Here is a 13,149-nt window from a genome sequence, read left to right as displayed (position 1 = left end):
TAAAATTTAACTTGCCTTCATTTCACAGCCAACGCTCAATAAATAATACATTGTAACACCTAAAAAATTAATAATTGCAGCTCACAGACTTTGCAGCATTCCTCCCTGAAATGATGTAGTAAAGCTCTTATCCTATTTCTTACAGGGTATAACAATGTAAAAATGTACTGGATCAGAACAAAGGTGCCTTTGGGCTGGTATCCTAGTGAATCTAGCCTGTAGTGGTTGTTTGGGGAAGAATATATGAACAAAACAAAAGATATTAAAATTTCTCCTGGAAAAACTTCACATCCTCCAGCAGTATGAAGATAAGAGTGTCTTATCATGGGGTGAGATCTTTAAATTTATTAGAACCAGTTTTAAAAAAATCAAATTTTTTAATCCAGCAATACGGTCTGCCATTTACCATGTCATGGGACAATCATGCAGTTAACTATACTCAATGTGCAAAAATATTTTATTGCTACATAATATTGCCTCATATGGTGATAGAATAAATAATCATTCTCTATTTACCTTCCCCATACTCTTAAAATTTCTTAAATCTCTGTAATACCCTGCATTAGACATCACTCTTCTCCTCATTCGTCTTTTTGACTGAAACAGATACTCCTCAAGACTCTTGTCATATACCTTCTGGTAGAAATAACCTTCAGCCATTATGGATGTTCAGTGCTCAGGTCTAACACAACACTACCTCAACAATGGTACAATGGGTAATCCTGTTGATTTCAGTGTGAGGCAGGTCATTCACATACTCCTCTAGATAAAGGGTTTGATCTCCATCTAATCAAGTTAGCTACATGTCATCATGGAAGACTGGTGGTTTGGATGATTTTTTCTCCACTGACATCAACCAACCTCTTTCACCTTTGACATTGTAGATGTTGTTTGGCAATTTTGGTTCACACTGAAGCGAAGCACTTGAATGAAACAACATTATTTCATCATTCTGACTCCTTTTGTTTTGGTTCAGGTGACTACTGCTGTCAATTATTTATTTTAAAACATACTGTGCATAGATAAAATAAATACAAATTATGTACTCAAATCACATAGTCCTTTGTGACCTGGAAAGCTGTCATCTGGTAAAGATGTCTGCTATCTCCTAAGATTACTTAGTAAGGGGTAGGAAAAAAGATAACAGTGCAGTAACTTAGAAGTCCAACACATTTTGTTCAAAACAGCAAAGGCTGTAGATGGGCTGGCTTTGACTGCATACATTGTATATGAAGTTCTCTCAGATTCTTTTTTTTTTTTTCCCCAACACAAGTATATCATAAACATAGGGTCATTTAAGTTATCCCTGGTTATTACAAAGCAATGTTTTCCATATGGAAACTTACCCCTGGAAAGCAAGAGGCTCTTCATAAAACGTTTGAGATCAAAAGCACATAGTAGTTTAGGAAAGCAAACATTCATTTCCATCACTGGTGTTAGTTGAAGACCTGATTATAGATGCTATCTATATTAAAATATCATACAATAAATTAATGTTTTCCCCACCTGAAATTGAGAATACAAGAGAAAATTCTCCAAAAAAACCTTCTGTGTCACTGATTCAATGCAATCCTTTCACTTAAGAAGCAACTTAAAATCAAAGAAGTTTCTTGTCTTTTCCATCCATGTTTGAATTCTGTTTCAGAAAATCCCTCATCTGGTGGCTAGAAATATTTTCTAATTTGTAGCCTCAATTTATTCATAGCTAGCGTCTCCCGTTTGTTTCACAGTAAAATTTCCCTTTAATAGCTTTAATAGCTTTTCTTTTTCTTGGTTGCCTTTAACCTTGATTTATTAAACTTGCAGAAACTGAACATACATGAAATCTTCCTCAGACTATATTTAGAGTTTTTTTAACTTTTTCTTTTTTTTTTTTTTTCCACAATATATTCTAACATTATTGATGTCTCCAGCCATTCAAAGTTGCTCTGAGTGTTAATGTAATTCTGAGAGCAGATAAGATTTTGGAAAAACTACTGTCTTCACTTCTTGCTGTTCATCATGTACATGTTTGCACATTGTTATTACAAAGTCTATTTGATAAGACTCAATGGGCAGAAGAATGATTGCAAATGACTTTATACTTGACAAATCAATCTAAAAATTCAGGAATGAGCTCCAAAAGAGTTAGTTATAAGGATGTTTGTCATTTTTCCAAGCCAATGAAACAGAAGTAAACTTTCCAGTTTTCAGACATGAACATTTGAAAAGATCATACATTTTAGAAGGTGATACCTAGGGTCTTGTGGGTTTGAAACCATCAGAAAGACCAGAACTGTTCAAACTATCCAGTATTTCAGAGATAAAATAATAGCTTGTTTAGTTGCTGGAATAGTCTAACTTTGATACTGTAACATTTTTACATATTTAGTTATATACAAACACCTTATCAAAGGAATAAAATCAGGTATGTTCAACATGCCCTGGCCATGTTTTTAGAAAGTTATTTAATTTTACAGATTGATACAGGCAAGGATGTCTCTTGAACTGTTAGCATATTTATCACTTTTTCTGTTCTGTTACAAAGTCTCTTCCTATGGTGCATACTTTGTTAATATGATCTACTGTTCTGTTTTTAGACTTTAGCTTCTTTGCTACCTTCTCTATGCTAATAATACCTATATGCTTTCTTCTTTTTTCATGAGCTTCATGAACTAATCTATAAGTCCACTGACTTTATCATATTAGATTATTTTTAGGCCTGTCTTCTATGCTGGTATCTTTGAAATCTCAATGTTTATAAATATACAAGTTAAAGGTCCACTTGAATAGTAGATCTAAACTAAAGTGAATCAACCATATGGAATCACAGATCTCTGAGTTACAACTACTGTGGTCGTTTGTTAGACTATTTAAAGTGTAGAATTTTGTGATAAGGGTAAAGATGCTTTTGGAAACGGATTAATATACAGTCATACACAGCACCCAGGAGAGTATAAATATGTGGAAGTTTTTGCGTGAATAAAGAGGGACAGGGAGCTCAGGATGAAATATTCATATCAGGGATATTATTACCATAAAGAATATTGTGTAAAATAGCAACATACTACCCAGCTTTGAAAAATAAGTGTAGGACTACTTTCAAAGTTGTCGCTACAAATCAAAGTTAGAACAAATTAGAAGGACAGCAGGATTCTACTCTACCTGCTTGCACAACTGCATGGGTATTGAAGCATTTTTTCTATTAGCCTGTGGGCCCATGCAAACACATATATTTTTAGAAGTTGATACCTTCTTTTACATGAAATTTAGTATTGCTACACTGATCAAAAGGATGCTTTAGAGTAAGTAATATAACCTCAGCCTTTTTCTAAGCATAACATTTCCTACTGGGAGGTAAATAAATTATTATTAGGAAGAGAGTAGGAATTATATTGAAAACAGCGGACAGGACTAAGTTTCTTATTCATAAGAAACATATATATTTCAGTGCCAGCATAGATATCATGTATACCATTCTAGATAGTTAATGAGCATTGGATAAGCATAATTGGAAACAACCAAAAATGAAATGCAGGATCTGAACCCCTTTTTTACTTTGAAAACACAAGAGAACTTTAAGGTTACATAGTTACTCATGCATATCAAGCTTACATTTATTCAACTGAGGTAATCTGCACTTGCTTAGCCACAGATGGATAGAAGGACGATACTATTCATCTCAAACAATGATCCTTTTACTTATAGTAGTTACCATGTGATGTACATGTCCCATTTAAATGGAATGATCTTCACAGTGTTGTAAAATATTCATTAAAAATTTTCAGGCAACTTGCAATTCAAAATGTTTCACAATATCTGCTATGGATTAAAAGGTGTTTTGTTTGATTTTTTTTTACCATTTTTAACTGACTCTGCTTTGACATGTATATGTATTTATTCAAATATCAGTCTTATCTATTTATTCTGTTTTAATATCCTGCTTTAAAAGCACATTTTGATACAGTGCTTTATGTGTAGTATAAATTAGAGTTAAAGGTGCTTAATTTATAGATCTGTAAAAATTTGGAGCAGTATTATTTGGATTTCCAAAGGAAAATGGCCACAACAATATCTGATGATGGTTTGGATTTGTTAGGTGTGAGTGTTAATTTATATGGAAATACGGATAATGGATAAGGAAAAAAGGGAGGAATCAAGGAAAATATTTTCATAAAGCAGCATGGAGTACCCAGACCATTTTGGTATTAGTTTTCAAAATTAATTTGCTCTGGAAAATTACTTTGGATTTGATGTTAGAGCTGGGTATAATATATATATATATAAAAGCAGATCCAATTCCCAAGGCTCCAGTTGAGTTGTATGGTTACATATCAGCAGTGATTGAGCCTTCTTTTGGTCTGGGAAGCATTCCACCAACTTCTGACCATCATTCAGAACTCATTTCTGCATGTCCAGCAGCCAAACCTGGATTGTCTGGTAAATCTGGACACAACTGGTTTTGTACATCAGACCTGATGTTTTGAGAATTCCTTGTCCTCCATCCTCGTGGAGTAAGGGGTTTGTTGTTTAAAGCCAAAAGCTAGTTGTTCCTTTCCCTTAGGAAAAGTGGCCTGTTATGACTGCTCTGAAAATGCTTGCTGCACTAATATTCAGTAGGGTTTAACAGAAGAAGCTAATTTTTATTTTAAAGAACACACAGAGGAAGATGGGTTGCAATTCTCACCTTTTATACCCCAGTTTCCTTATTTTACATTGTAATACAGTGATTAAAAAGATCAGACACTGTACCTCAATGCCTTCCGTCTGAGAAAACCAAACCATGTAACCTATTTCTGGGAGAGGGTGCTAATCCCCCATGCAAGAGGTGACAAGCACTAAAGAGGCCAAAGAGGTTCCTTACCCTGGCGGTTAGGAGGAGCCCTTGACGAAGAGCTGTCATGGAAGCTGTTGTGGGACAAAAAGCATATAAAAAGAGACTTTTATTCACCATTTTCCTAGCCAGCTCGCTGTATGATGTTTTCATTTCTTCATACAGAGTGCTTCAGTGAACACCTTTCTCAAATTCTGTACCTCTCCGGATTCATTTTAGATATAGCCAAGTCAGCTCATGTAGAGCTCTGGACTGAGACTAGGGTCAGGTGTATACAGGTCAGTATTGTTGCACTTGACATTACAAGACGTAAGTTCCTCTTCAGATCTGCCTCTAAAGCACTGTGTGCAGCCTAGGTTCCTGTGAAAATTTTGACGATGCATATTCACACACACAGAGTGGTCTCGGAGATATAAATTTTACATGTCCCAGTGGCTAACATTTTGCACGTTACTGTTGAAAGTCACTATGATGCTTCCAAATTATTTCAGTCCTCTTAGATCCTGTGAATGTAATGAGGGTATGTATTGATTTGGGGCTGTCTCAGGAGAGAGGAAAAATGTTTACCGTTAGTTCTGGGTATCCTCTGAGAATTTCTGTTTCAGTTGTAACAACAGATTTTGTGACGCAGGCATAGCTCCAAAAGGAAACAGAATTAGATAAGATACAGAGTAGTTTGCTTTTAAAAAAAAGCTTGGCAAGAAAAACCAGCAGGTAGTGAAACAAATTGAATTCATTTGTGGTATGGGCCCTCAGAAAGCTCAAAATGTGTAGGCATAAACCATATGAACAGCATCTCTGCTAGCTGCCTGTGCTTCTCAGAGCAAACTAGGCAGATCACATTAGGCATCAATTTATTCTTCATAAACCACTAACAGTTATCAGATGGAGGTGCCTAAAAATCTGTTGTGATTAAAAAAACAGGTGTCCTGGAAATGAAAGTGTCCAAACATACACAGTACTTAAAAGTAATGCATCTGACAACAGATAATATAGAAGACATGAGTATCACTGCAAGTAGATTTATTCCCCTATAATATGTATAGACTGAATGAGCTTTTTTTACACAGTTACCCTCTCTGAGTTACTATGAATTTATAATGCTGCTTCTTAACATTTATATTTGTCTACACTAAAGATGCAATAATTTATTAACATGGTAATAAATGTTTAATACTCTTTGTCTGTATCATTTTGTAAAACTATCTCCTTAACCCCCTGATTCTTGAAAATATAAGGAGGACAAACATTAAACTAAAACAATGCTCTTTTAAAAATTGATGTATTTATACGCAGAATTTTTAAAATGTCACATTTCTCGTTCATAACCTCTGCTATTGAAGGTACCTGAGATGTTCAAGACATAAGGCAGAATCTCATGTTTGGTTTAACTTGTTGTGACTGATAGTTATCATTCAGGTAGGGTACTTCTTTTTAAACAAATGGCCACATAGGAACTATAGTGGAATTTTAATGCAGGCATTAAAAAAGCCATGAAAATTTAAAATAATGAAATTGACTTAAAAATCAAGCAGAATTTTAAAAAAATCTGTTGGGTCCTATTTTTTTACCCTTCTGTTCAATTGGAATTCACCTACTTCACTTTTGAAGGTCTTTTTTTCACAGCTCTCAGTGTTAGGTAGATTCCTTTACTTTTTAAATGAGCTGAGATTCAAACTCCTGAAGAAAGACATCAAAGATAACATAACTTCCCATATTGTTCTGATAACTGATGGTATGACTGTGACCATTGAATATGCAAGCCTACTTTTGCGATTATTCAAAGTCCATGAACTTTAGACGACATGTTGGAAACTCATGGTTGGACAGGATATAAATGCTTCTGGCTTTCTACATAAATTGGAATTTAATTTCCAGAGCGCCACCTGTTCCAAATGATGCAAAGCAATTTTTCTGAAGACTTGTGTAACTTTCCTAAAATTTCTGTAAGCAGGTAGCATTAACCATAAAACAATGTTCAGAAGAAACCAAGCTCTAGGTGGTTAACAGAAGCATTTGTCTGCTGTGTCAAGTTTAATGAGTTAGGTATTCCTAAAATGCACCAGAAATCAGATCAGGTACTGCAGTTAGTGGCATTTTGTAACATCATAAAAACTTTTACGAATCAGCCTTATAAATTACATTTTATGTTTTCTTCATGACAATTTTCATCTGTAGACAATATCAGGTTAACCGTAGTTACCAAGTGTTAAAAAGATGTAACATTTTAATACAGCAATTGACAAAATGCAGTTTACAAAGGAAGAAATTAAGACAAATAAAGAAGTTGAATTAATTTTTTTTTTTCCATTTATCAGTACTTAGTTATCACTGTGATGCCAATGCATTCTTGCAGCTTTAGACATAAGACTGACTTTTAACTCACTTTCTGAGCTGATATTCGGATGAGTGAATTCTCTGCTTGTTCTTTTCCCTATTGTCATTTAAAGGTAGTAATATAATTCTTTCTTCTTCCCTCTGTCTTTCTCCTTTCCAGCAATGACAATGCAGTTCATAAGTCATCGGTTCCCTGACTATCATGATCCAACTATAGGTGAGTAGAGAGTATTCTCTTCTTCAACCTCTCTGCCTATTCAAGATTGCCATACAATGAGAAGCTGCTCCTAAATAGCACTTAGATAGAAGCAAGTTTGTAAACTTTAGATTAAACCTTAATTTTGTGCTGAAAATTAAATTGTGTTATGGTTATACCACAGTTAGTTCTTCCTGATATGCTTTGTACAAAATCTCTTTCTCTCTTTCAACAACAGATTTGTGGCTTCATATTCTATAACTATTAATGGCTGTGTAATTATAATCACAGAAACTGAAAATCTTACAAGATAGAAAGCAATCTTTCAAAATACTAAAATAATGTAAAGACTCCAGTCTGGAGTGTGCCTTTTAAAGTTTTGTTATTTTAGTACTGTTTTCCACTTTTAAACTCTTAGTTGACCTTCTCTAGAAAGATCAAGTGCCTACTGAATTTAATATACTGGAGTTGTGCTCTGGGATCACATACTCTACTAACACCATTGGGTTTACCTGCATTGTAACCTCTGCATTACACTGAAAGTCATCATCTCTAGATGCTGACCATTGCATGACTATATGGCTGGAGTACAATGGGACAGTCTGAGCTGGAAGAGAGATCTAGAATGAATTCTGGTTGACTGAACTGAATTTCTGTTTCTAAATCACTTAATACAAAATGGCTGTGGCAAAAATTGTGTCTCATTAAAACATTTCAAATGTTTCCCCCCTTCTAAGTTGGGTACAGATTTGGAAGATATTTACAGAGTATAAAAGTAGGTAATTTAATGACCTGAAGAGCCCCAGATTCCTGTTGTATTAGGTATCAACTGTTCACATCCTGTTGGACACCGGGTGGACACCAAGTTGTGTATGAGCCAGCAATAGGGCTCATGGTATCCTGGACTGCATTAGGAGGAGTGTTGACAGCAGGTTGAGGGAGGTGATCCTTCCCCTCTACTCAGTACTGTTGAGGCCACACCTGGAGTACCATGTCCAGTTCTGGGCTCCTGAGTACAGGAGAGCATTAGCATAAGTTGCCCAGAAAGATTGTGGAGTCTCCATCCTTGGAGATACTCAAAACTGTATAGATAGTCCTGGGCAACCTGCTCTAAGTAGCCCTGCTTGAACAGGGGTATGGGCCAGATGACCTCCAGAGGTTCCTGACAACCTCAACCATTCTGTGACTCTGTCAAGAATGGTTGTAAAAAAGCTAGGTTTTTTCTTGTTGTTGAGCATCTTTTAGGCACTACTATAATCATTAATATCAATGAATGTAGTAAAAATATATGTCACATCGAAGTAGAAATCAGCAGAACTGAATGTTTATTCATTTAAGGGTGGTTTATTAGTTAGTTTTACTTATACTAAAAAGCCCTTGCATTTATAGGGATTATCCATGTGTAATATTTAGTTATACCTAGGAGAAGATGGCAGAATCTGGGCCTAATAAGTGGGAGGCATTAAAAATATTAACATTTACAAAGATTGCTTTGGAAAAAAAAAAAAAAAAGGGTTTTCCGACTCCCTCAGCCAAAACAATTTTTTGTTATCTTTGAAATTTTCAAATATTTCAAACTCAAGTTTAACTTGTGTAGAATTACTGCATTGCTAAGTAGAGCAGCTAATGGTAGTATTTCTTTTAATTTATTATTTCTATAGTATTCCGCATTTACTGGATATTAACTCCTGGTAAATTGTGGTATTTTAATGATGGAAAAAAAAAAGATGTATAAACTCTTCATGCCATTAGTAATTTTATAACTATTAAAAACATTACAGAATAAAAATGAGATGTGTCAACTCTAAAGAAGGCAAAACTATTATGGAATTGTTACAAATTCATTTGTTGCACTCAGGAAAAAAATAATCATTAGATCTAATTGGAAAAGAGGAGCATTAGTAGTTACTAACACAATTAAGTTATGTACATACACCCATCTTTATTATTAACTATCCACCTGCCATCTGTATTTATCCATATATTGTATCTTGCCATAATCTTAACTTATTGGTCTCTAGACACTACCACAATATGAATAATAGATAATCATAAAGAGAAGGAAAGCTTGTCATGCATTATAAGTACATACTGCAGGAATACTTAGAGTACCTAATCAGGATGAAGGTCTCCTTGACTAAGAGACAGCTTCTACTCGGTAAAACCAACACTCTAAACAGGAGAAGAGAGAGGGAGATAGGGAACAGAGAAATGAAATATTGAATTCAAACTCACACAGCTGGTTAGAGGCAGAATTGGAATTACGACACTTTTATCTGTTCAGCACTTCTGTCTCTCAGAACATGTTGAGGACATCCTGAGAAAGGTTTATTTCTATTCATGCTTTAAAACATGTACTAAACAGCAGAGTATAATCTTGGGCTAAGTACGTACGTTTCCTCTTGAGTAAATATGTGGTATGACCCCTCAATATTGGACACAAAACCAAAAATTAAATAGAAGGAATAACTTCTTATCTGACCTGTAATAACAAACAAATCATTTAAGAATCTCAGTACACTGAAAATGTTTATACTGTTGAGATTGCTTTTACTACTTTTGAGCCGCTGGTCTCAAATCACAGAATTCATCTCATGTTTTTTTGTACATCCACTGATAGGCATATTTTAACTATTTTTTTAACTAAAAAAATATTAGCTGATCCAGAATAAGCATATCCAGGGCCAAGACTATGCTGATGCCAGGAGCTGCTTAGAGGAGATGTTATTCCTCGAAGGTCGCAAGAAGCTAGCCACGAACAGATGCTTTGTGTCGTGGGGAAGTTATCATGTTGGGGCAGAACAGGGATCTGTCCAGTCAGAGTTTTGTTTCTCACAGTAATCCAGCAGCAGGTGATGAGGAAAGAAAAAAACAGGCCGCATATAAAATGTACCTTCACTCCAGCGGAGTGGCAAAGCAGAAAATTGAACATAGCTTTTCAGCTGTGTGTGAGATCACTGATCTCTCTGGATATCAATATATTGCCTTTCTTTTGTGTTATACATTTTTGGCTACTTTCATTCCGCAGCAATTTGTATCCTGTTTATGGAACTGTTCAGCTGTCCTGAACTTCTCTGGGCGTACTGACCTCAGATTTTAGTGTACTTCTTTGGAAATAACATATTCTGCCTACCTGTGGTTTTATTTGTCTTTGGGCATTTAAAGGAACAACAGTTTCCGTAGGTGTCACTGAGAGGGTGATATTCTCTGGAAGTAACAAAAAAAGTTCTATGAAGTGTTTGGATGATAGTCCATGGATTTTCCGTATTAGCCAACCTGTTGAGTCTACTATAAAGCTCCAGCTGAGCTTTAAGATAAGGTTTATTGTTTCTTTTGCTTTACATGGACATAAGAATTTAATAAATACCTACATATTTTTCCTAATTTTCTTGCACTAGCAACTCCATTCTCTATGTTTTCTATGGTGTGAAATTGTGGCAGTAGTGATCACGATACTTCACTGTGTGAATTTAGCCACGATTTCAGTAGGTAGCGCTGACAGAATTGATGCTGTACTTCCTTGCGTTTCATGGGGCTTTTTCTAAGAGCTGTCCTAATAGAAATGGGGAGGTGAGGGAGTGTAAAATGGAGGGGCCTTTTTAAATAACATCATAGTCTTTTAAATCCCTGAAGTCTATCACTTTCTGTTTTACAGGAGAGACTTCAGCGACCCCTGGGGCTACTAAATGTTTATAACAACTTTGTCCATTTTAACATTTCATTGTCCACCTTAAGCATTGACATGGGAGTGGAATAATAATTTCAGCTGTTTTTCATCTCTGTAGATTCTTGTGAAATACATTTGCATCTAGGTAAAGAAGACAGGGGACAATAAACCATTCCCAAAGCACATGAGCATAGGACTGGTATAATCTGGTTGATATTCTAGTTGAAAAGCAGAACCAAACCATTCAGTCCGTACAAAGGATCCACAAAACCTTCCTGTATGATCAGTTAGGAACACATAAAAAAGCTGAAACAAGGAATCTACAATAGTGTTTGCTTTGACTTGAAAATAAATGGCTGCCAACAGGTTTTCATATTTTATTTCATAAAAGCCCAAATCTTTTCAATTCTACGAAATGTTCTGAAGTTTGATTCTTTTGGTATAAAGATCACATTTCATGTCCTGACCTATTCCTTGCTCCATAGAAGCATAGCCATGGGAAATTGACTTTTGAAGATTTTTGGAAGATTTTTTTTTTCTCCTTATTTTATTTTTATGTTATACTTCATCTGTAAACTGATAAGACAGTGAGCTTTCAAGGGAATCTAAAGATGAGAATATATTTCTCTTTTGTCTCGTCCAACATGAGGCTATGGTGAAAACTGCTTACTATTACTGACCAGAGAATACAGAGCAGTCCTTTCACTTTAATATGCTGCCAATGTTCTCCTTCCCACTTCTGCTTCCCTCCAAAAACACATTTAGGAATTTATCCTAAACATCGTGCAGTAATAATCATGTAGCTTTAAAAATCCAGAGGCATTATTTTTCCCTTTATCGTGACAGTCCCTAGGAACATAGTTTTTCCCTGTCATTCCTTTTCATTGTGGTTCAAGATAATGTTACTAATGCATTAGAGTTTTCCCTTTCTACACTGACTCTAGCAATATAGTAGAAATATACAATTCCAATATAATGGTGCTTTGTACTTAGAACTTTTTTTCTGTTATCCACTGACATTTTTGAAAGATTACGGGGGATCTTTTTGATCACAGAAAGCTGCTGCTACTGTGAGATTATGCAGAATTTTTGTTGAGAGGATATTTCAGTTGCTACATTATATATGTGCTCATAGATTTGTATGTCAAATACATACATTTCAAATGTGTTAATTTTGATCCTAAAAGAGCTATGCAAATAGATTTAGACTTATTTACATGTTTTCCCTTCTGTTTTTATCATTTATAGAAGGTGTATCTATACTTTTGAAGAATTTCCTGGATGTGGTGATAGATAGTCCAACACTTTTTTGAGTTGAAGACTTTTTTAAAGACTAGTATGGATTTATTTGGGGGAAGAGGCTACTTTTTGTTCTGTTTGGGTTTGTTTTTTTTTTTAAATAAGTGGTGCATTTTTGTTCCAATAGGATTTTATTCAGAGAAGTCATCTGTACACTGTGGATCAGACATACAATGTCAAAATAAATGACTACAATAAATGGTCCCTTCTGATGTATGAAACTGTCTTTTATTTTAGCTAGTTGTCTTAGCTTGGAGAAGCCGATAAAATCTTGAGAAACTCAGACTGCAGACATTATATACAGACATAAACAAATGTGCGTATACATAAATACACAAATAGATGTGTCAGTATTTGTTTAAAATATACAGTAAACATTGATTAAAAAGTTAAATGCTATCTGAAGTGCTAATTTTAATGCTGTCACTTTGAGTTTATTGCCACTTCAAAATAAAGTGGGAATAATGACTGTATTTTAGGCTTGCTACAAACGTTGTGGTTCAGAATTTTGAGACAGAAGCATATTATTTTTGTAAGGAAATGGGGAGGGGAAGGAGGAAATTCTTCTAGTATTAGGCTGTATGTGGGCAAAATTTCAGAGGTTAGCACTTCATGAAAATGAAATTATTTCAGCGCACATTTAATATTTAATTGTAATCAACAATGGGAACAATTTCCAAGTGGCAGTGGATGTGATCATTTTCTGGAACAAATGGATAAGAGCAATTTACACTCTACAGTCTTTGGCAATATCAAAGAGAGTTAATGCAAGTAGAGCGGCAGAAAAGGAAGCATGACATAGTGTAGCAAACTGGACAGCCTCCAAGATGTTCATTA

General features: G+C 35.0%; 1 protein-coding gene across 1 annotated transcript in view; it reads left to right on the top strand.

Annotated features, from left to right (window-relative positions):
• The window catches only part of LOC142075383 (GTP-binding protein Rit2), a 175,722-nt gene that overhangs the window by 44,946 nt on the left and 117,627 nt on the right, over positions 1-13,149 (top strand). The window contains exon 2 of the mRNA XM_075136612.1: positions 7,311-7,367. Coding sequence (XP_074992713.1) covers positions 7,311-7,367 — 57 coding nt within the window. The remainder of the gene's footprint in view (positions 1-7,310; positions 7,368-13,149) is intronic.

This window comes from Calonectris borealis, chromosome Z (genome assembly GCF_964195595.1).
Source record: "Calonectris borealis chromosome Z, bCalBor7.hap1.2, whole genome shotgun sequence".
Classification (NCBI taxonomy): Eukaryota; Metazoa; Chordata; class Aves; order Procellariiformes; family Procellariidae; genus Calonectris; species Calonectris borealis.
This window is presented reverse-complemented; position numbering and strand designations above follow the sequence as displayed.